This window comes from Crassostrea angulata, chromosome 10, assembly GCF_025612915.1.
Source record: "Crassostrea angulata isolate pt1a10 chromosome 10, ASM2561291v2, whole genome shotgun sequence".
Taxonomy (NCBI): Eukaryota; Metazoa; Mollusca; class Bivalvia; order Ostreida; family Ostreidae; genus Magallana; species Magallana angulata.
In genome coordinates, this window is record NC_069120.1 from 36,494,962 (window position 1) to 36,520,514 (window position 25,553).

Below are 25,553 nucleotides of genomic sequence, written 5' to 3' on the forward strand. Positions count from 1 at the left end.
TTTGACTATTACATTGTCAAAGAAATAGCAATATAGGCATCGTAAAATACGCCAACATTAAAAACTTTGTTACACACATTTTACACAAAAGCAATTTGAATGTTCGGCATTTGAAAGGCCCAAGTGAAAATGTACCCTTTCACTTAAATAAATCGAAAAAAAAAACCTAACTTCTGAAACAAAAAGTGTAAAAAAAAAAATTAGCCTTCAAATTCATCAATTTTACACTGACAAACATCTAAATATGAAAGTAATAAATATATTTATCCGAACCTCTTGGTTTTTTTTTCCATGATATAAGAAAATTTCGTTATTTTTAATATCTACTGTATGGTTGTCCGATGCTTGCCTAATATTGTCCGATCCATGGTTAAATAGCTCATTACTGCATGCATTAATTTGCTATATTTTCTATGTTTAAACAAAGTCGCTGATTTTCTTTCAATGGTTAAGCAAGAGAAAACCAGAAAATTAAAAAAAAAATATTTATACTCGGGCTATAATTGACATTTACAAATAAACGTGCATGCACTTTTAGTTTGTATGTACCCTTTCACTTAAATAATTCAAAAAAAAAAAATATCTTCGGAAACAAATTGTGTAAAAAAAAAAAGACTTGGAATTCATCAATTATTTCCGAAGTCATTTTTGCTCCACATTTCACCTTGACACAAATCTTAATAAGTAATAAATATATTTATCCGAGCCTCTTCCTTTTTGTTTTATTGCTTTGTTTTTTTTTTCTTTGTATGAAATATTCAAATTTCGTTATTTTAAGCATTTGTTGTATAATTTTTCGATGCTTGCTTAATATTGTCCAATCCACGGTTAAACAGCTCATTACTGCATTAATTCGTTATATTTTCTATTTTTAAACTAATTCACTGATTTTCTTTCAATGATATAGCAAGAGGAAACTAGGAAATTTAATAAAAAAATATTTATACTCGGGCCATAATTGACGCATGATCAAAAGAGAAATTTCAAGGGTGTTCGAAGCATGGTTAAATCACCGTAGATGTCGATAAGAAAATAGTTCTGTTGAGTTAATGATTTTGAATGAACATATCCTATATGCCTCATCAAATATATCTTTCAAATAAATTATTTTAGCAAGTTTTGCTGTGTGATTTTGTCACTTTACAGGATTACTATGCCTGAATACTTTAAACAGTCTCTCTCTCTCTCTCTCTCTCTCTCAAACACAATTGACAAGTTTCTATCTTTTTATCTATCTTAAGAATATCTATCTATATATATATCTATATGTTTATCTATCTATCTTCCTCTCTTCTGTTTATCATCTGTCTGATCTTGTGCATAAGCTCGTTGTCAAGGACGTAAGTCTGGCCTTAACTTAGTCCGATACTAGTGTTTACGGCCAGGCGTACGCCTCTTAGTGAAACGCAGTTTACGCCGGACTAAATTTTGGCGTACGCCCTAAGGCCTAACTTAAGTTTCGTCGTATCTTACGCCTTTTAGTGAAACGGACCCCAGAGCCTCATATTTTTATCATTGGCTAAATAAGGTTCGATGGAAATCAAACCGATTTCAATCACCAAGTCATGGAGAGATGACCCACTATACTTTAAAAAAGGCCTTTGTTGTGCCTAAAATGGCGAAGTGGTTAGAGAACTAGATATTAGAGAACCAGGGGCCCGTTTCACTAAAAGGCGTACGCCCGGCTTAACCTTACGCCTGTCGTAAGTCCGGACTTACATGTAAGTAAAATATTTGGACTAAGGTCCGTTTCACTAAAAGGCGTAACTTTGCGCCCGCCTTAAGTTAAGACAAAAATCTACGCCTAGCCAAGGGTAGTCGTAACTTATGGCGTAAACAGGAATTGACCGCTAATTCTGTTGCTGAGAATATCGGTGCTGACCGTAAGGTAAAATTGTACAATTTGTCATGTAAATCTAATTAATTTCATATGAATCTAAGAAAATAAAGAGTTTTGATAGGTGGTACCTATTCTCGAATAGAAACTTTCCTACCATGTTTTATGCACATTCTTTATTTTTGCACTTCCCGTTTACATTTTAAAATGACATATTTAGACAATCGATATATAGTTTTCATTCGACTATTCTTATTCTATAATTTGATTTACGTTTCATATTTTTTGAGTAAATTCGGCAATGAATAATGCAGAAAATATACATACATGATGCACATGTAGTACAAAGGTATATTTGTATAAGAAATGTCTAGCATTACAAGCATACCCCCTCCCCAACCTCCACGCAAAATATGTGTGAGCGGGATATTTTGAAATTTAAAACTCACTAAGCGAATTATTGACTCTTATTTTACTCTTTTTTTATTTATTTTTTGGTGAGTAAAAGGTGTTATCCTAAGTGGTTTAATCACAAAAGTATTCTCAGAATTGTTAAAATGTAAATACTAAAATATGATGAAAGCTCCAACTATGTTTTAGAGTCGTCAAAAGGCCCTAATTTTTTTAATATTAGATAATGTGTCAATCATACAACCGATGCAATCACTGACTCCATATTAAATAGATTTTATTCGTAGGTTACATACACCTACTCTTTATTAACTTGAAAGTTATATGAAAGCTCGTTCAATATACTAAATACACATGTAAATGTACTTGGGTAGTGTATGTTGAGTCCACAATACGTCTGACACATACATTTGGATCTGATAACTTTGGTGAAACATTTACAAATAAACGTGCATGCACTTATGGTTTGTATGTACCATTTCACTTAACTTTCGAAAAAAACTTCGAAAACAAATTGTGTAAAAAAAATTAGACTTGGAATTCATCAATTATTTCCTAGATCATTTTTGCTCCACATTTTACATTGACACAAAACTTAATATGAAAGTAATAAAAATATTTATCCAAGCTTCTTTTCTTTTTTGCATGAAATATTTAAATTTTAGTATCTGTTGTATGGTTGTTCGATGCTTGCTTAATATTGTCCAATCCATGGTTTAAAAGCTCATTACTGCATTAATTCGCTATATTTTCTATTTTTAAACAAATTCACTGATTTTCTTTCAATGATATAGCAAGAGGAAACAAGAAAATTTAACAAAAAAAATATTTATACTCGGACCATAATTGACGCATGATCAATAATGTTCGAAGATATCGATAACAAAATAGTTCTGTTGACTTAATAATTTTTAATGACCATATCCTACATGCCTCATCAAAAATATCTTTCAAATAAAACATTTTAGCAAGTTTTGCTGTGTGATTTTGTCACTTAACATGCAGGATTAATAGGCCTGAATACTTTACGGTGTTTTCTCTCTCTCTCTCTCTCTCTCTCTCTCTCTCTCTAAAATCACAATTGACAAGTTTCTATCATTTATCTATATAACGAATATCTATCTATCTATATATCAATATTTGTTTATCTATCTTCCTTTCTACTGTTTATCATTTGTCTGCGCATGTGCATAAGCTCGTTGTCAAGGACGTAAGTCTGGCCTTAACTTAGTCCGATACTAGTATTTACGGCCAGGCGTACGCCTCTTAGTGAAACGCAGTTAACGCCGGCCTACATTTTGGCGTACGCCCTAAGGCTTAACTTAAGTTTCGTCGTATCTTACGCCTTTTAGTGAAACGGGCCCCAGATTGTTAAGGTTATGGATCCGCCAAAATTTATGAATTTATTTATTTTCTTTCTTTGTTAAAATATTCAAATCTGAATATAGTTAGAAAATGTCCTTTTGTGAACTTGCATTATTACATTACCAAATATATTTAGTTGAAATCAACATTAATTTGAAATTCTATTTTACGACTAAAGCAAATTGGCATATGCGCTGTTATTCCCCCATTTTTTTTATAAAAATAAAACGTCAGCAAGAATGCACAAAATGCGTATGATTACTCTACCAATCGATAACATGTATACATATTGTCTATAAAACGGTTAACATCGCGAATAAGAGACATTCGGATTCTTATTTTTGGGACAATTCCTTCTTTCATCTATTCCTGAGCTAATTGATGTATTTGAAGACCAACAATGACTGGCGGAGTAGTGACCGCAGAGAAGATTCATACAATTGGATATAATTTATCCAATTGTCAAAATATTTCCAATTTAAGTACTCTGTTAACTGATCTAATATGTAACTACCTCTACCAAATCGCTCATTTTATTTATGAATTATTACACAACTTAAGACAGAAACATTTGACAAAGACATCTTACTCCTAAAACATGCACATTTTAATATTTACTTTGTAACAGTTCTTAAGTGACGTATAGGTCCGTTAGACCAGGTGTTTTGGGATATCTGTAAAAGGAATTTTGTAATCATGTCATTTTAATAAACTATTTAGTATTACTACTAGCCTATGCATAACCAATTCAAGCGGCCTCTCGGTGAGACCTGGTGTTTTCAAGAACTAAATTAAATGTTACTTGTAAATTTATTAAGATGACATTTTTATGAATGCATATATCTTACTACACACATCAAATAATTTCCTATAGCAATTATTCTATTCCAATTAAGTGCACCAATCCTACTGTATTTCTAGACTGCAATTGCAATCACGCGACACTCAAATCAATGTCCAAGACAATTTGGTTTGTTTACACGAGCAAATTCCGGATGAGTGACTTGTAAAGTGATACGTGTAAGTGATGGTTTGTGTTACGTGAAATCTCCCATTTGACAAAAGCTCGTAAATTTCTTCTTATTTCCATTAAATTGTATAATTTTTTTAATCACCTTGTCGCTTTTATGGATGTATTCTCAACAGATTAAAAACAAGCTTGCCAACCACTTTCCAGTACTATCGGTTCTTTCATTTATGTATCAGGTGAGCATAGCGTGTAATTTTATCTTTAAATATATTTTGTATACATGTATCTTGCTATGAGTGATGTGTGCAGGTTTTTATGGATGGTCTTTGCAATGTATAATACATGTATTTGATTGTCTGTATCAAAAGCACAGAAATAAAGCAATATTATAAAAGTCATATATTTAAATAATTGAAAATCACATCGCTCACATCATTATCGCAACACAAAGATATTCATATCTAATCCAACACAGGCTTCATAGTTGTTTTCAAGAGTGTGTATGTATTATCTGCAACTACTCGATTTTGTTAGCAGTAGATTAAGCGTATGTGTAATCCATCTCTTTAACTGTTGTATCATTTCTTTCCTAATGCCATCTTTTTATCATTTGTTTCATTAATGATTTCAGCAAGAATTTTAAATATAAATGAAAAAAAGGAAATAAAACTGTTTATAATTAAAATAGACATTATAAAATACAAGTAGAAATTTACACAGGACATTTAAAGATCAATATTATACAATTTTAAAAATTTGTTTCAAAAATATTACAAACAACGTTTAACATGTAACAGCAATGTTTCCAACAAAATACAAGTATGATGTGTAATTGATAATTAAAACCTTACTTAACTGAATGCCATTACTTTTGTGTAGTTCATAAATAGTATTGTTATCATATACATAAGACTTGCAACATCTTAACTTACTCTTTACATTGAATGACGGTATAAACATAATACAGAAACGCAAAATCACTTTTATTGACGTTGTAAGAGTTGAGTAAAGAGTTTGATTTTCTTGTAGTCTAACTGTTTCCTTTCAAGGTATAGACCGTGTAATATCCGCTTGAGGTCCTGAAATCCTAGCTGTGCATGAATAAATGTCTCCGCACTGTTTATAGCAAACATGTTGTACGTCGTTTTTTCGTTACCAAATGCGCAGCCAGGAAAAATGTTATGAAGATACGTATTACCTTGGAAAAAGTAAGGCAGGTATTTAGCTTCAAGACTTATTCTAAGAATTCGATGAAGTATCCCGTTGCCTCCCTTACACTGGAAAGGGTATTTTGCTCCGAAGGTATTGTCAAAATTATGATACAATAAAGACAAAGGTTTTTCAGATGGTAAGATTTTAGTACACTTCGAAGTTGATTGTTTGCATTTGATGCAACTTTTCGTAATGCCCATTTTAGCAATGGACATGCTGTCATGACATAAAGTTGACTTGAATTTCTCTGAGCGATGTCAAATATGCACTTCTCATAACCACAGGATGAACTACGCCAAATGAGATCTCCATCTTGTTTTGGAATATGTTTATCCTTTTTATTGACCCTCTTCATTACTCCGTATCGTTCACAATAAAAGGAACTTTTCTGACTGAGCGTATTATTTGGAAATTCGTCAATTGATAACAAAATACCAGGAACTAAGTCGATTTCGAGAGCTATTTGATTATAAACAGCAATCTTTTTTGGCCCTCCAAACAAGACTTCCAAATGCCTAATACATGTAATATTTTTTAAGCTTTGTAACCCATTTCCGCTTTGCATTTGAATAGTGATTCTTAAGCTAGGAGAAATGACACTCCGCAGCACAGCATACTTGTCGTTTGTATCTTTAGTCAATGTTTTCAATAGTTTAATTATTCCTTCTCTAGTTTGATCGAGAAGAGAAGCAAACACCTTTTTATGAACATTACTTGTGTTTATGTATGCCTTTTCCTGTTCATAAGAGAGCAACTCGCATTTTCTCCACCATGATGGAAGCTTGTCAGGATCTATTATCTCCTTCTTGAAAAGACCAGGTATAATACATCCATTATTGTCAAAGACGACATCATTGTTCGTTTTAACATTTTCCAAAAGAAAAGGCAAAAGTACATCAAATTCCAATGCATCACAGACCTTTAAACCCTCCCTCGAGCTTCCTTGTTTTCTCAGCGTTTTTCTTATTGCAAGTCAAGGAAACCGTCTGAATGCTGCTTTTCTCATCTCGCACACGACGATCTTTAAAATACTGTCTACAATTTCACAACTCACATCCCAGTCACCTTGATCAATGTCGGTATGTTCGTATCTGAAAAAATCTCTTATTCTTTTGTCTTTATCTCCAAATTGAAAGACGGGTTTTCTCCATTCTTCAAAATTTTCTATTCTTTTGTCTTTGATATTAACGACAAGTTTTCTCCATCTGTTGAGATATAAGGGTAGTTCCCCATTATCCCAAATTGTTGATTAACATTTTTATCCTTTATCGTATAGGCCAGTTAAATTTTCAATGTTGATGAGAGTACATCATACTCTAAATAGAATCTCTGTTTATAAGTTCAAGTTCGACAATTTTACATGTTCCATAGTCTAGGGTTACTGATCCACTTGTATACTTTGAGGAGATATGCGAATACAACAACCCTAGACTTGAGAAGATGCACTTTCACTGAAAGTCTCCAATTCTCCAAAATCGGAGGATTTCAAAAACATCAACTGAATGCAAGCATTAAAAGAATGCATCCCTGCTAGTATAACGTTGCCATTAAAAAAATGTTGGGAAAAAAGACGATTGTTAGATGGGTAATGGGTGTAGTTTGAGAACAATAGATTTCATCTACGGGTAAGTTATATAATCTGTTTTACATAGATAAGTTTTGGGATTTCTGTAAAGTATGTTCGAGTCTGAGAACTGAGAACCAGCCAAAGTTGAAATATATCAAATATGCAAGTAAATCGGTATAAATCATGGGAAAATTAAACGGCATTCTAACTCTTGTTCTAAGACTGACGCAAAACAGTCTTAAAGAGAGAACAAACCATAATGATGTCAGGTATATGTATAGCCTAAAAGCTTAAAGGAGATAAATTTCGAAAGTGCCACATAGGTCTTACATAAACCCTATTTAAGACCTTGTCACAAAGTAAGATTTATCACATTAAATTACGACAAACTCATAAATCTTTTAAAAAAAAAAACAGTCATAGCGGCAAAAATGTAAAACATCACATTTAGCTTACTTCTGCAAACTGTTCAGAAATAATTAGTTAGTATTCTTAAAGGCACTTTTTCAATTTTAAAAATGCAATCGATTACTTAAACACGGTTAAATAAGGTACCTCACCACACCTATACTTATACTTATTAATACACTACGTCACAAGATGGCGATTTCAATGTTTTGTTAAATTGCTTGTATCAGTTAAATTTGTTGTATACCGTCATAGCTCAGTGGTTAAAGTATCCGGGTTGTACCATAGATTATGACCTTAAATCCGTCTTTTGCTTTTGTTTATATTAACTGAACTAAAATTTCTAAAAGATCATTTTTCATCCAAAATTGCAATTTTTTTGCCTATTTGAATTAGACATATCTTATCCATCATGCTTTCTAATATGATTAAGCAATTTTCTGCCGATTTGTGAAACTTTTTCGATTTGAAGTGAGACTTTTTAAAACTAATTTTCAGATTGTTTGAAAGGAATTTAATGTACAACAAAAATTTAATACCAAATGATCTAGGGAAATTGATTGGAATTTAGATAGCTTTTTATTGGAACTAACACCAATTTAGCAATTTTAAAAGTGTCCAAAAAACGGAAAGTTGAAATAAACACAACAAAGTTGATATTGATACATACCTATTGGAATAGAATATAAGTAGGATAAGTATCAGAAAAACCAATCCAAGTATAAACCACCAAGTGTGTATTTCTGCATTTATTGCCAGGTGAACGTACTCCTCCAGAGTCTTTAACCTTGCAAGTAGCATGTCCGAATCTTGAAAGGAAAAATTGATTAGGTTGATTTAAACAAAACCCAGAGAATATACTTGGCTCTAGAAAACTAAAACCAATTAGTCAAAAAATGAATTGCTACAAATGAGATTAAAACAAAACAAATACAATTTTCCGTTTAATTCTGTCATTTTTCTATACGTTAGTCAGCAAAAAGCGGCAAAAAGCCAGAATTTAGTTTCTCTATTTTATGATAAAATTTTTGATTATAAAATCTTTTTCCGTTCATGACAAAAAAAGAGGATTTTAGAATCACAATGACGACTTCATAACGTCAATAAAAACAAACGAAAAATTCTTTACACGTAAGAAAAAATAAACAAATCCATTGTCCTAACATGAAAATAACCCACTCCAAAATAAGACAAACTCGAATATTTACAATTGCAAATATATTCCCTTATATGAACCTATAGAAAAGCGAAAACGTTTTTTTCTGTATGAACTTTTTCGTGACGTCACAATGTTCATAGCACTCTATTATCGCTTGGATTATCGTAACCATAAAATCTCGGTAATTATAACAGTTCTGAACGATTTGTCTTTTTCAAACGTAAATATAAGTAATAAACAACAATGTTAAAAGGTACACCGGGATATGAAGTTGGTTGGTACGTGATCAAATCTACTGAGAAGCCCTTTGGGCTTCACAGGATTTGATCACGTGACCCACCAACTTCATATCCCGGTGAACATTTCAAGTTGCTGTTTGTTGCTTAACTATATACTACCCACTGTAATAACAAATACAGATGTAATAACTTGAATTAAAATGAATAATTAATTTAAATTTTTCTTACCCATATTATGATTTACAGGCTGGTGACGATATTGACAATGGTGCCTCGGGTTTCTGCGTCAATTTACCCTGCAGTTTAAAAAGCATTGAGATTTACATGAATTGCATTTAACCTCTCATTTATATGTCTTTTTTGGAACAATGAACTTAAACAAGCTTTTTATAGTATAGACATTATTATCAGAAATGGATTATGAAATATACAAAATATATTTGACAAATAATGAATAAAAGTGTTTAACATGGACGAATGTTAAGACGATGGCCGGTGATATATAGGCCAACCATGTACCATGTATGTAGAGTGTATATTGTTTGGGTTGACACGTGTTACCTTGTGAAAAAAAGACAATGTAACGATGTCTTGCTTTTAAGATTTTCCGATCCTCAGCCAAAGAGTGTTTTTTTTTCATCATAAAAATGTTATTTGTCCTTCAAACTTTATAAATGAAATAAAATAAGATAGATGATATCTATGCATTTTACAATGCTATTTAATTTGCAAATTTGTCATATGGATATAATGGAATAAATAAACAAATTAGATGAAAATAGTTTGTACCGGTGCATCGGTGACTCTAACCCGTATTCCTATATGTGGATCCACTAGGTCAAGTATGTTGTTGAATAACCGATCGTAATACTAACACTAGTTGACTTATTCATTTTGTCTACATAAAAGGCAGATATAATGTACGAAGAAAAAAATTCGGAAAATTTAGAGTTATCGAACATGATTGAGGATCGGGGATCGTTAAAATTTCAGGGAAATGTGCAGCTATCTTGTACATTTGAAAATAAAAAATCTTAATATTTTTTTAACTGGTTGATGTTGTTTTGTATGCAATTTATGCTTTTAGAACAGAACAGTGTTTTTTTAATCACTTAGAACAGATGTAGATCTGCGCAGCTGCAGACTTATTTTGAAGATTTAAAAATCTGAAAAAGTAACAGAGGGGTAAATTAGTGTCCTCTGTACAACCATTTGTTGAGAAAAGATTGAATTTTGCACATAAATGTAGAAAATTTGCCTCAAAATAGGGTACCCTATATTTATCAGTCGGCGTGGGATCTATTTTTAAAACAAGAAAATTCCAGGCTATACTTAGCGCTCCCGTGTCTATGGAAGCAGATTGACGTCATATTTTATTGATAAAAATAAATGTCAATTTGAAATAATCTGGGCTGAATGCGACAGACCACTCTACCAATTGTTTTGTTTTAGTTCTACACGTATAAATTAGATTATATTCTTTTAAGAAGTAGGGCAGGGGTCCAAAAAGTTAAAATTAATCGCCTTAAATAAAAAATGTACATAATTTATATATTTGAATGAAAATATAACTTTAACATACCTCCATAGACACAGACAAAAATATCTCGTGCAAATTTGGTTATAGATTCTCATTTTAAGAATAGGGTACACTCTTTAGAGACAAGGTTACAACTTAAATAAGCTTATCTTTTAAAAAAGATTGGTTAGTTAGCGCTGTAGCCATCGTAAAACAAAGAAGTAGATTTCTTAAACATTGGTTTAAATTTCTGAATCGATTAATTAACAATTGGAAGGGACAGTGGTGTATTGGAATTGTTTTTGAGTGGGGTCTCAATTTAGAATTGTGAATCTAGAGTGGGCTTCACGTCGGCATTGGCATAGCTCATTGACTGTGCCTTAATCATTATGTATCTACTGTAATTTTATTTACAAGGTAAAAAATTTCAGGAACCAATGGTACTGTTTTGTAGCAATTGTATCTTTTCGGGCCTTTCCGGCAAGCTCGGAAAACATATCCGAAGTTGTTTAAGCTAGCTATTTATTATAATATTGAAAATAACTTTGCATTTATATAAGACCTAAGCTACTGTTACTTTTTGACATTTACAATAAAACACAAAACTTCATGTGAAGATGATAAAACGAAATTCAATTGGTACAGTTTATCTACAGTAGTACAGTATTCCCAGAATCCCCTTCTATGGAGTCGAGCATGCGTATTCCAGTGAAGAAGACTAACGCAGTTGCTAGCGCTTGAGAGCGCTAGCAATAAGCACGCTTTGACCTTTTTCTAAACAAACGGTTGTAGAATGGACACTCATGATCCCTTTGATATTTTTCAGATTTTGAAATCTTAAATTTAAGTCTGTAGCTGCCCAGTTCTAAGTGATTTTTAAATGCATTGTTTTGACTTGTATACAAAACAACATGTTGAACGTCATATTTATTGCTTTTGTATCTTTTGACAACAGTCTTAGTTTTGAACAGAAACAAACCATTTCAAGAAATTTTCTTAATAAATGTAAAAGATGGTCGTCATTACATTGCATTATAGTTAATATGAAAGTGCTTCCAGAAAAAGAAAGAGAAAGCAGACTGAGATTTCAAGACTAACACTTTAAAATGATATCATCACAAATATTTAAATAAATGATCAATTATGAATAGAAACATACTAATATTATAGATCAAAATCAAGTTGTAATGTGGTTTAATTCATTGTATCGATTTTCGAAAATGCTTACCTAGTGCTATGACACAACCACAAGAGAAATGATGTTGTGATCAATTGGGAGCTCGAGAATGTATTAATTACCTTTAATGTCTCCAACAGAATATGTTTTCAGGGTCCATGAAATATTATAGTTAGGTCTGGCATTAAGGACACGAGACGTTCCTAAATTTTATATAATTTTTCTTGATATTGTACTCCTTATTTATTAACATTTAAACCTGTTAATTCCCAAAAATTCAGGGTACATTACCAGGCTCTTTTGGAGCTAGAATATTTCGAATTTTCCTTAAAATAGCATGCTAAATGCATTTGAATGCTTATAAATAAAGCCATACTTGAACACTTTATATCAAAATAAAAAAAGAACCATATAACAAAAATATAATTATAAAACTACTAAGTGGAAATCTTGTGGAGATAGGAAAAAATAGAAAAAATGGATGATAGGTCGCGTCTGACCTTAAGGGAAAATTAAGACAACATGTCGATTTCGAAATATTAGAAAAAATAAAGCACTTCAAGCAGATTAAACTAAAACAAGTCTAATCTTATTGTGTTTCTTGATCCACTTGATCTCGAATCCCTTTTATTTAGAGGAGTGTTGATGCATGGTTTCGTGATAATGATATACATCAAGCATATCCTTATCCTTCTTATGTATTGGTTGGGGCTATGTGGACAGTGTATATGGGCCCCAATAGCTCAGTGGTAGAGCTACCGTCAGAGTTGCATGGTCCTGGGTTCGAATCCCGGCCGGCCATATATTTTCACTGTATGTATATGCTCATTTCTTCTTTCCTACTACAGATGATGCCGTGGATATGCTTGTTTAGGATATATAAATATAGTTCCTGAGTCATGGTAAACTTGTGTTGTGTTGACTATTTATGAAGGGAGAAATCTAGTAATTGAGGTAGTAGTGTAAAAACCAGAGTTCTACGCCAGATATTTACTATAGGCTCCTCAAGGCTCCTCTGAGGAGCCAATGACGTCATCCATAACCATAGCAACACATACTATTGATAACGGTGGAAGGTGGGAAATCCCATGATGTCATAGGCATTGAAGATCAAAGGGAATTTATAGGGGGGGGGGGCTAAACAAAAGAGCTATTATATTCAACAACAATAGGAAGAGTAAAATTAGTTGGCAATTGATAACGGTGGAAGGTGGGAAATCCCATGATGTCATAGGCATTGAAGATCAAAGGGAATTTATAGGGGGGCTAAACAAAAGAGCTATTATATTCGACAACAATAGGAAAAGTAAAATTAGTTGGCATTGATAACGGTAGAGGGTGGGAAATCCCATGATGTCATATGTATTGAAGATCAAAGGGAATTTATAGGGGGGCTAAGCAATAGAGCTATTATATTCAACAACAATAGGAAGAGTAAAATTAGTTGGCATTGATAACGGTAAGGATGGGAAATCCCATGATGTCATTGATATTGAAGATCAAAGGGAATTTATAGGGGGCTTAACAATAAAGCTATTAGTTTGCATTGATAATGGTAGAGGGTGGAAAATCCCATGATGTCATAGGTATTGAAGATCAAAGGGAATCTATAGGGGGGCTAGACAATAGAGCTATTATACTCGACAGTAATAGAACGATCTGAAATTAGTTGGCAATAGATCTATTGTCATCTATAGAGTCACAAAACTCCCTTGGAGGGATCGAAGGGTGTCATAAGACACCGATCTATCATCATCGGTTCTTGAGGGTGGGTATACAATAGACCTATTATTCCTATAATCAAAAGGGGGCAATAGTTACATTAAAAAGAGTTAAAGGTACGTTAGTCATGCAATACATTATACGGGTAATGACATATTTGAAACGAATGAGTAAACATGGGTCATTTAAACCCTCGTTTAACAAGATATTTAAAGGTAGCTTTATTCATCCGAGACATCATACAGGTAAGGACATGTTTGAATCGAATGAGTAAACACGGGTCTTTAACCCCTCGTTTTACAAGAGAGGATAACACAAAATCTCATATTTTCCCATCAGTTTTCTGTAAGGTTTTCTTTCGTTGAAGAGATCGAAAAAATACACATGAGGCATCAAAATTCCTTGGCTGTCTGATGAAGAAGTAGTAAGATCAATCAAGCACACTAAGTTCGCTATTTAATTTTGGAATACATAAGATATATCGTATTGGGTCTTGACAGGTAAACTCAAACATAGGTGTAATATTCTAAATAACCATAGATATGGATCTGTGTCATATAACTTGCAGACTCCATCACTCCTAAAAAAAAAAAGTCGTATCGTTTCCATTACTATGGTCTTACATCATCTGATTGAATGAATCTCAATACACCCTTGGAATGCTAATGATGTAGCGACTTTTGTTGTTATTAACCTACCTGTTATATAAGGACTCCACTGGAATAAAGCTTGTAACAAGGCTTTCATGGGCTATCCTTAGGTAATAACTTTTATTAGTATGTCATGTAATCTATGGAATAAAAGTATTGAACAAATTGATTCTTATGAACTTATATAGTGCTGTGATAATGTCTGGGTTTTTTTTTTTAATTTGATGTATTTTTATATGTAATCATGACATTCTGTGATATATTTACCTGAATAAAATGAAATGAAATAGTTACCTAGATTTTAAACACCCTCATTGACTCGGAATTTCCGGGTCCATTAATGTATTCCATTGACACCATGATTTGACAATTTTACAGTTCTCTGGGAACAATACCCTGGAACGGATTTTCCGACTATTTTAGGCCTTTCTATTGTCGTTCAGTACAATAGCTCTACTGTTTACTCCCCCTATAGATTCTTTTTGATCTTCAATCTATCGATAAAGATCTTTAAATAAATGGTTTATAATTTACAATCGGAAAATTGCTTATCCAAACCAATCAGACAACTTGTTTATATAATATCACCATGGAGATATTTTTCTTGTATAAATTAATGAGATCTACAGTGTTAAATCAGTTGCATCATAGTTGCGGAAGAAGTAACACCGTAGAGTTTCAAAGAAGTTCATATTGTGTTTCCGTTGGATTTGGATAATATATCTGTATAAGGTAGGATTTTGTTTTTAATTATATACATATTATATTTCATTTTTTTTTTTTTACATAATTAAAATGAGCATTCTAAAACAATCACTTAATCGTTGTGTCATTTGAGGTATTATAAAATCTTGAACAGTTTGTTTAACGTTTGGGGTTTTTTTTCCAGATGAGTGGTTGAACAGTGTTGTCATTCTTACTGTAGAAATAGGTTTCAGTCGTAAATTTAAAGGCCCCGAACCTCATTTAACGAATGAGTAACCAATTTTACAACGTAAACAAACTGTGGTTGATATTACTTGTATACATACCTTCAAATACATAAAATGTGTTAGATTAAAAGGGATTTTTTAATGATAATTAATTTCATGTATTTTCATATTTTACAGACAACATCATGCCTGTTTCTCAGTTTACCTGTGAAGATTGTGGCAAAAGCTTCACACGTCAATCGAATTTACATCGACATCGAAGAACTACCCACCATGTAGACACTTTCAGCTGTTCTACCTGTGGGAGGCGTTTCAACAGAAGGGATAATTATCTACGCCATACAAGGAATCATATTAGAATTCCAGATCAAGGATCTCCACCGATAGTTGGTTCTGAACTATTAACCGACTCACAAATCCAAGAAAGCATCCAAAAAGAAAATGTGTGCCCCAACTTTCAAAATCAAGTGGGGAGTGGCATACCACCAAATGACCCTCAAGGTAAGTACTTAAACGGTTTTTTTTTTGTTTTTTTATGCATATCAAATTGCTCTCACCTATTTTTTGAATATATGAGTGATATGCATATTGAATAAAAACGGAAACGGGCTTTTATTTTCACAGGTTCTCAATTTGGTGATACAAGAAATGATAGAGAAGACTGCATCACTTCAGAAGAAGCTATTCATGGGAACCTGAAAAAGATATCCATATCGGCTGACGATCAAACCAAATATGACCCTTTGACATTTCTCAAATCGAAAGAAGAGAAAGTGAGATCTGTCCTGCAGAACGAACGCACCAAACGAAAAAGAATGAAGTTTTACCTCACCTTACAAGTGCGTTTCACCAAGACCAGAGGGGATCAAGTGGAAGTTGCAGAGCCTCACTTCCACGGACGCTGCCACATAGTATTAAACAATCAAGACATCGAGCATGCTCTGAGGGAAAGTATTATGAAGATTGTGAACTCTTTCATTGAATATCAAAGAGAAGGGAGTAACTGGGCGCTGGACAAAGTCCTCGGAGTGAGCATTCATGTAGTCCAGTACAACCCGATCAAAGGTTCCAGTTACCTTCCGTTACCAGCTAAACTCGCCAGCAAGAAAGCCATCATCAATGTCCAGAATACCGATCAAAAGTGCTTCATGTGGTCGGTGTTGGCTGCTCTTCATCCTACAACGGGGCATCATGGGCATCCAAATAGGCTGAACAACTACATTGCTTTTCAAGAAGAATTGGATTTTACCGACATGACCTTTCCCGTCCGCGTGTCTGATATCCCAAAATTTGAACAAAAGAATGGATTATCCATCAATGTTTTCGGCTACGATAAGAATGAATTCTACCCTCTCCATCTCACCAGAGAGAGAGGGTTAAAACATGTTGATCTTCTCGTCCTTGACAGAGGAGATAATTCACATTACTGTTGGATCAAAAATTTCAACAGACTCATGGGAGACCAGAATGGAGATAATAATCAGTATCATTACTGTTACTATTGTCTCCATGGATTCACCAAAAAGAAACTCTTAGAAGAACACCTACCTTACTGTCAGGTCCATGGCGCCCAGAGGACCGAGATGCCGAGTGAGGAAGAGAAATGGCTAAAGTTCTCCGACGTCTCCAAGCAACTCAGAGTGCCGTTTGTAGTGTACGCAGATTTCGAATGCATCTTAGAGAGGCAATACGGATGCCAACCGGACCCTAGCAAGTCGTCCACCATTAAGCTAGCGAAGCATGCACCCTCCGGATTTACATATAAAGTCGTAGGACTTTCACCAGAGACCACAGAAAATCATGTGACCTATCGTGGCCACGAGGCCGTTGACGTGTTCGTTGACCATATGATCAAACTCGAGGGGCGCCTTTTGAACATGTTGCGCAATCCCAAACCCATGGAATTGTCCGAGGAAGAGACAAAAGCTTTACGGGAAGCGACTTTATGTCACATCTGCCACGGAAAACTAAGGAACGATACCGTTCGTGATCACTGTCATGTGACGGGAAAATTTCGTGGTGCAGCTCATAGTTCCTGTAATCTGAATTATCGGTTACGTGAGCGAATTCCCGTATTCTTTCACAACCTCAAAGGCTACGACGCTCACCACATTATGAATGCCATCGGCAAGTTTAAACATAAAAAGATTAACTGCATCCCCCAGAACCACGAGAAGTATATTTCGTTTTCGTTGGGCAGGCTAGATTTCGTGGATACGTTTCAATTCATGTCTGCCTCTCTAGACAAACTTTCCACCAATCTAGCCAAAGAGGGCATCCATAAATTTCCTCATCTCAAAGGTTACGTCGCATCCATCCATCCCGAAAACCAGCAGACCAAGCTCCAACTTCTCAGAAGAAAGGGCGTGTATCCTTACCGTTACATGAACTCCGTCAAGCGATTTGAAGAGACGTCACTGCCACCACAACAGGCTTTCTACAATGATTTAGATGGCAAAACCGTGTCCGACCAGGATTACTTACATGCACAGCGGGTTTGGGATGTCTTTAACATTCAAAATCTAGGGCAGTATCACGATCTGTACATGGAGACAGACGTTCACCTGTTAGCAGACGTGTTTGAGAATTTTCGTGACCTTTGCATTGACATGTATGGTCTCGATGCGGCTCATTTTTATACGGCTCCAGGACTGGCTTGGCAGGCTGCCTTAAAGATGACAGGGGTTGAACTAGAGTTGTTGACCGACCCGGATATGCATCTGTTTGTGGAAAAGGGGCTCAGAGGAGGCATAGCCATGATTTCAAAAAGGTATGCAAAAGCAAACAACCCCTATCTCAATGACTATGATCCAAGGCAACCCTCAAACTATTTGATGTATTTAGATGCCAACAATCTGTACGGGTGGGCCATGTGTCAGCCACTGCCCACTCATGATTTTTGTTGGCTGACGACTAAAGAAAGAGAGACCCTCGACATAAATGCCATCCTCCATGAGGGAGACACTGGTTACGTTTTTGAAGTCGATCTAGACTATCCCTTGGCATTGCACGACAGCCATAGCGACTATCCTTTAGCTCCCGAATCCTTCAAAATTGAGCCTGCGATGCTTTCGAGTTATCAGAAAGATCTTTTGACCAAGCTTGGAATGAAGGAAGGTTCTTGTACCAAGCTAGTCCCCAATCTTTTTGATAAGAAGAATTATGTCGTTCACTATCGGAATTTGCAACTCTACCTCGCGCTGGGGATGAGGCTTACTAAAATTCACCGGGTACTGTCTTTCAAGCAGAGTCCCTGGCTAAAAGCCTACATCGATTTCAATACGAGCAAGCGAAAAGTTGCAAAAAACGAGTTTGAAAAAGATTTTTTCAAACTCATGAATAATAGTGTGTTCGGCAAAACCATGGAAAATCTGCGAAAAAGAGTGGACATTCAACTCGTTCACCACCAGAAAAGGCTTTCAAAGCTCTCGGCCAAACCTGGATTTAAATCCTTCAAGATCTTCAATGAAGATCTGGCCTCTGTGGAACTAACCAAATCAAAATTGGTTCTAAATCGACCCATTTACGTGGGATTTTCCATTCTGGAACTTTCCAAGGTATTGATGTATGAATTTCACTACAACTACATCAAGAAAAGGTATGGTGGGCGTGCAGCTCTCTGTTTCACAGATACGGACTCTTTATGTTACGACATATCTATCGAGGATGTGTATGTCGACATGAAGGAAGACCACCATTGTTTTGATTTTAGTGATTACCCAGACACCCATTTTCTTCATAGTAATCAAAATAAGAAAGTACTCGGGAAAATGAAGGATGAATGTCAAGGTCATGTCATGCGAGAATTTGTTGGCCTTAAACCCAAAATGTACAGTTTTGTTTACGAAACTCAAAACAAGAATGAAAACGTTTGTCAAGAAGAAAAGAAAAGAGCTAAAGGAGTGAGTAAGGTGGTCGTGCAATCAAACATACAACACGAGAACTATAGACAGTGTCTATTGAACAGAGAGTTTCAGATGGAGTCGATGGTGACGTTTAGATCCTTTAATCATCAAATATTCACCATCGTTCTAAACAAAACCAGCCTGAGCCCCTTTGACGACAAAAGGCATATTCTAGAGGATGGTATTCACACCTTAGCTCATGGTCATTGTAAGACATCTCCTGTATAATGAAGATGTCTATTATCATGTATATCTTGTAAAATATGTGTTATTGCTATACTTATTGTAATGCTGAATAGTGAATAAATGAATGAAAAAAAATATTGTCGTTGAATCTTAGTTAAGGACTCCGGGGGGGCCCCGCGGATCCTAAGGTTTCCGGATCATTAGGTTTCCGGATCCTTAGTATTCGGAGCTTAAAGGTGTCCGGTGACCTTTGATGCCGGAATCGGAAGTTACCGGAAACTTTAACCTAATTGGTTGCTATAAAAAGTGTAATGGACCAATCACCGACGAGATCTCGTCTATAAAACTGGACCTTCCGGTCACGTATGCCATTATGCGAGAGGACGCTAAAGGACCAACATGTATTCTTGCAATCACTGTTCGAACGCTTACGTCTGGCCACACGACCTGAACCGTCATGTAAAACACAAACACATAGAATGTCAGCAGCGGCAGCAACAACAACAGCAGCAGCGACACCATCCACTACAGCAGCAGCAGCAGCAGCAGCAACAACAACAGCAGCACCAACTACAGCAGCAGCACCAACTACAGCAGCAGCATCAACTACAGCAGCAGCACCAACAACAACAGCAGCAGCAGCAGCAGCAGCAGCAACAGCAGCAGCAGCAGCACCAACTACAGCAGCAGCAGCAACAGCAGCAACAGCAAGAGTTTATGTTTCAACACCCTTTTACGGCCAACGTTTCGGGACCAACCTCCTCGGGCAAAACGTATTTCGTGAAAACGTTGTTGCAACATTGTATGAGCAAGATTTCCCCTCCCCCAGAGAGAATTCTATGGCTCTATAAGCGATGGCAACCCTTATACGACATCATCAAATCTACGGTGTATCCCTCAGTCGAATTCATACAGGGTATTCCGTTAGACCTGGAGCAAGATTCGTTTGTTCACCCAGGAACGAGGAATCTCGTGATTTTAGACGATCTCATGTCGACAGCAGCCAAAGATTCTAGAATCAACGAATTGTTTACCGAGGGTAGTCACCACAGAAATCTATCGGTCATGGCTATCAATCAAAATCTGTACTATAACAAAGATCCCACCCAGAGAAGAAATTGTCACTACTTGGTTCTGTTTAATAACCCCGTGGACAGACAACAAGTCATGACCTTGGCTCGACAGATGTATCCCGACAACCCTCAACACCTGCTAAGACATTTTAAAGAAGCCACTTCCAAACCTTATGGATATTTGTTGGTTGATTTGAAACCAACTACATCCGAACATCTGCGCATGCGCATTGATGTCTTGAATCCTATAAAACAGCTAGAAGCAGAGAATGTGCCTCATTCTCCAAGAGACATCCCTACCGAACAGACGTATCACCAGCCAATTCCTCTTCCCCAACAATTGTTAACAGAAAAGTCGGAATTTCAACACACGACACCTGATTTTGAAGATATGCCTTCCTGTGACGATTGTGGTCTGGTCTTTGAAAATATGCATGACCTTCAAAGACATGTGAAAAGATGGTGCCCAGAGAACGAAAAAAGGAGAGATGATGTTGAAATGGAGGAGGATCAGTCCGATTGGACCCCTATCAAGCCGGAGAAGAAGGAAGATGAAGATGACCGGGAACATGACGTCTTTAATGCTCTCATGGATAAGGCCAGAGAGAAGAACGAAACAGAATGGAACCAGAAATACAACAAATACATCAAAGAGGGATTGACTCGAGAAAAGGCCAGAGAGAAGACCGAAGCAAAGATGAAGTCAAAAGACTTGCAAACATTTGTTACTGGATACGCCGATCTCATCCAATACATTCTAGATTTAAAGCATGGTTCCATACATGCCACCATCATGGATGACGTCTCGGATTTCCAGTCTAAAGGCTACGGCGAACGCAAATCCATCAGAATGGCCCTGAATAAAAACCGTCATCTCCTCGACGAAATGTGGGACGACGAAATGGAATTCGATGAACGAGATAGTGAAACGGAAGAAGAGGACAGTGATGAATCTGAAGAAGCTTAATGTCTTTTGAGAAACTGTTTTTTCCGTCTAAACGAGATATTATGTATCATAGCTTTTGTTTGAATAAAAATTGAAAAAAAAGTATGTCTTGTTGTACATGTCATTTACGATCACGTGATCAAACGTTATATAATAGGGTCGGTTACGTGGAGGCTTCATTTCTTTGATGTCCGACAAAGAGGAAGCATGTCTTGGGAGAACTATCTCAAGCAAGTGTATTACAATCCAGTGAATGCCGGAAGTTTTTCCGGGCCGGACAAACTGTATCGATATGTGCGCAAAGAAGGAAAATACGTTCTGAGCAAATATAAGATCAGGAAATGGTTAGAGAGGCAAGACGCTTACAGTCTACAGAGAGGAGTCCGAAGACATTTTAAGAGAAACAGAGTCGTCACCCTTGGTATTGACGACCAGTGGGATGCAGATCTCATGGATATGTCGAAATACGCCAAACAGAACGACGGGGTTGCCTTCGTTCTGGTGGTTATTGACATATTCTCCAAGTTTCTTTGGATGCGCCCTCTGAAGGACAAGAAAGGCCAAAGTGTCACTTCAGCCTTTGAACATATTCTTCGGGACGGTAGACGTCCTACCCGAATTCGTACCGACAAAGGACAGGAATTCCGAGCCCGAGTCTTCAACGAATTTCTGAACACCCGAAATATCGAGCACTTGTACGCCCAGAACACAGAAACCAAGGCCAATTATGTAGAAAGGGTGATTAAAACGATCAAGGCTAAAGTGTATCGATATATCACCTACCAACAATCCTATCGTTACGTGGATCACCTACACGACTTTGCCGCCAACTATAACGCAACGTATCACAGAACAATCGGCATGCCTCCTGATAAGGTGACAAAGGCGAAGGAGACGGACGTCTGGTGGAGAATGTATTGGCCCAAGAAGGCACCCGTAATATCTAAGCCTAAACGAGTGAGAAAACCCTTCAGATTCAAAGTGGGAGATCGTGTGCGCATCAGTCACCTGCGGAACGTTTTCACCCGCGAATATGACGAGAAGTGGTCTGGAGAAATATTCGTGGTATCGGAGAGACGCCTAAGAGGAGAATTACCCGTATACAGACTTAAAGACTATCTGAACGATGAGATTAAAGGAACCTTTTACCAAGCGGAACTCCAAAAAGTGGACGTTCGTGAAGATGACGAATTTAAAGTGGAAAAAATATTAAGAACCAAAGGTCGTGGACGTAATAAACAGTACCTTGTAAAATGGTTACATTGGCCTACAAAGTTTAATTCGTGGGTTAATGCAGATGATATGAAAGGATATCCTTGATGATATATTACTTAACTATTATTATTATTATTGTTATTGTAAATTTCTATAAAAAGAAAATAAATATGAAAAATCTAAAACATGTGTTGTTATTCGTCGTGTTTATAGATTCAAATCAGAGAAAAAACATCTCCATGGTGCAGGGATGGTGTCGATTACTTTCAAAAATAATCGATTAAATTACAATGAATTTTTTTTTTAATCTAAGTATAGATGATTAATGTTTTTGAAGGAAAAATGTATTTTCGACAGGAGTATTAATTCTGATATAAAGTTATCAATTTTTACAAGCCTTTCTAGTACATTTTATCATCATTAACCATCTTTTACGGTTGCGTAAATATCTCTGTGTTCTAAAAATAAAGAACTTTTATTCATCCATTAAATAAGAAACAGTTTTAATTATGTAAATTATAAACAGAAAACCGTTTATACATAGTTGACTGTATTTATTTGTGTTGAACTTATACTACACATTAGTATAGGCTTTTACTACAATTAATACAATGGTTGACTATAAACACTGTGGCATATCATTGTGTTATTACGGTACTTAAGGGTGTGTTCTTGTTTTGCATACATTTGAAAATTCAGTACAAAACAATAGGTGTGAATTGTGTTTTTATTTTATATAGTCTGGTTTTTTACCTGAGATTTACCAGTATTTTACAAATGCATTTTAAAGAAGAGTTTAGTGATCATACTGCACATGTATTCTAGTGCACTCTATTTAGAATAATGATTAAAAAAAAATATTATACTTTCAACATTTCACATTCATTCTGAAAGTACAGTTTTTTTTCAATCTATTCTATTAAAGAAAACAGTAAAGAATATGAGATTTTGTGTTATCCTCTCTTGTAAAACGAGGGTTTGAAGACCCGTGTTTACTCATTCGATTCAAACATGTCCTTACCTGTATGATGTCTCGGATGAATAAAGCTACCTTTAAATCTCTTGTTAAACGAGGGTTTAAATGACCCGTGTTTACTCGTTTGTTTCAAACGTGTCATTACCCGTATAATGTCTTGCATGACTAATATACCTTTAACTCTTTTTAATGTAACAATTGCCCCCTTTTGATTATGGGAATAAAAGGTCTATTTTATACCAACCCTCAAGAATCGATGATGATAGATCGGTGTCTTATGACACCCTTCGAGCCCTCCAAGGTTGTTATGTGACTCTATAGAGGACAATAGATCTATTGCCAACTATTTTAAGATCGTTCTATTGCTGTCGAGTATAATAGCTCTATTGTCTAGCCCCCCTATAGATTCCCTTTGATCTTCAATACCTATGACATCATGGGATTTCCCACCCTCTACCTTTTTCAATGCCAACTTGTTTTACGCTTCTTATTGTTGTTGAATATAATAGCTCTATTGTTTAGCCCCCCCCCCCCCCTATAGATTCCCTTTGATCTTCAATACGCGATTTCCCACCCTCTACCGTTATCAATTGCCAACTAATGTTACTCTTCCTATTGTTGTTGAATATAATAGCTCTTTTGTTTAGCCCCCCTATAAATTCCCTTTTATCTTCAATGCCTATGACATCATTGGGTTTCCCACCTTCCACCGTTATCAATAGTATGTGTTGCTATGGTTATGGATGACGTCATTGGCTCCTCAGAGGAGCCTTGAGGAGCCTATAGTAAAACATCTGGCGTAGAACTCTGGTTTTTACACTACTTGAGGTTATATCCTAATCTTTCTTATGTAGTAGTTGAGGCTATATGGACCGTGGTTATCGGCCTGGGTAGGTTAGTGGTAGAGCTCCTGACTAGAGGTGCAGGAGTCCCGTGTTCGATTCCCGGTCCAGCCAAATTTTCATTGAATGTAAATGCTAATTCCTATTTTCCTACTACATTTACATTGAACTCAGTTCTACGCTGGATATCGTAATTAAATACCATTTTACATGAACGGTTATCAATTGATACCATTTTACGATCTCTTGTACTTGCACTTTATAAGTCACTCCCACACAATATGCAATATTCAAGATCAATATTCTGCAATATTCAACATCAACGATATCTATAAACTTCTGAAGTTTAAATTTCATTTGACAAGCAGCTTTTCATATATGCTCAAGAGCACATTACCATTATACCGGTTTACTCAATAGAACCTTTTCAAGTACTAGTTACCACAACCATACACTTTCCCATGCAAAGTTTGAACGCCAGAATGAATACAATTCGAACACGACTAACCGACAAAACCTTAAGCTTTGCCCTTTACTCTTATCAGCGATTCCACGAAAGAAAATAAATTTATTCTAATTCAGCGAGTTCAACCGAAATAAATTCATTCATATTATATTGTATGTATTGTATGAAATATCATCAAATTTATGATTCATTGAATATCATTATGATCATAATGATATGATACACATTGTATTGTGTTCTATAATAAAATATCATTTAATATGGTATCTGACTATCAAATGACACATTTGTATTCATTTACAAATTCTGTTATGGTGTAATACAACATACTATTCAAATTTGTAAACATTCTAAAATGAAATACATGTATTTTGTTTAAATTACTTTAATATAAGTTGATTTTTTCAATAAAGTTAAATACAGTTCTTAAATAGAATACTTTAATCATATAACATGATGTGTGTCGCTATTTACAAAGCTTATTGATCTAGGCAATGTTCGATAACTCTAGGAAATCAGATAGGCATTTGTTTGTATCAGAGATTACGGATTTATATATAAATTTTCAATCAAGATTGCTGAGTTTATCTTGCTATTCAGCGTCTTTAGTCTTACACTCCTTGGTATCACGAAGACCAACAACTGTCATGGATGAAAATGAAAGGTTCAAGCCTTTCTTGCACTTTTCAATTTCATTAAACAGCCATTTTCAAATGTTTTCCTGCATTTCTCAGCTTTGAATGTCTAAATACCTTTGCATAATTATTTTCATTTCA

The 25,553-nt window shown here is 35.4% G+C and overlaps 1 protein-coding gene across 1 annotated transcript; it reads left to right on the forward strand.

The window, feature by feature from the left end:
* Nucleotides 1-15,048: 15,048 nt before the first annotated feature.
* LOC128165953 (uncharacterized) lies at nt 15,049-19,301 on the forward strand. Its single transcript, XM_052830885.1, has 2 exons — nt 15,049-15,669; nt 15,793-19,301. The coding sequence occupies exons 1-2, from the start codon at nt 15,354-15,356 to the stop codon at nt 19,299-19,301; spliced, it is 3,825 nt and encodes a 1,274-aa protein (XP_052686845.1). The 5' UTR covers nt 15,049-15,353.
* Nucleotides 19,302-25,553: the final 6,252 nt, after the last annotated feature.

Excerpts from the sequence above, each read along its gene's own strand:
- LOC128165953 (XM_052830885.1), top strand. The coding sequence starts at position 15,354 with ATGCCTGTTTCTCAGTTTACCTGTGAAGATTGTGGCAAAAGCTTCACA. Across the intron at positions 15,670-15,792 it reads ACCACCAAATGACCCTCAAG|GTTCTCAATTTGGTGATACA; the intron begins GTAAGTACTTAA and ends TTATTTTCACAG.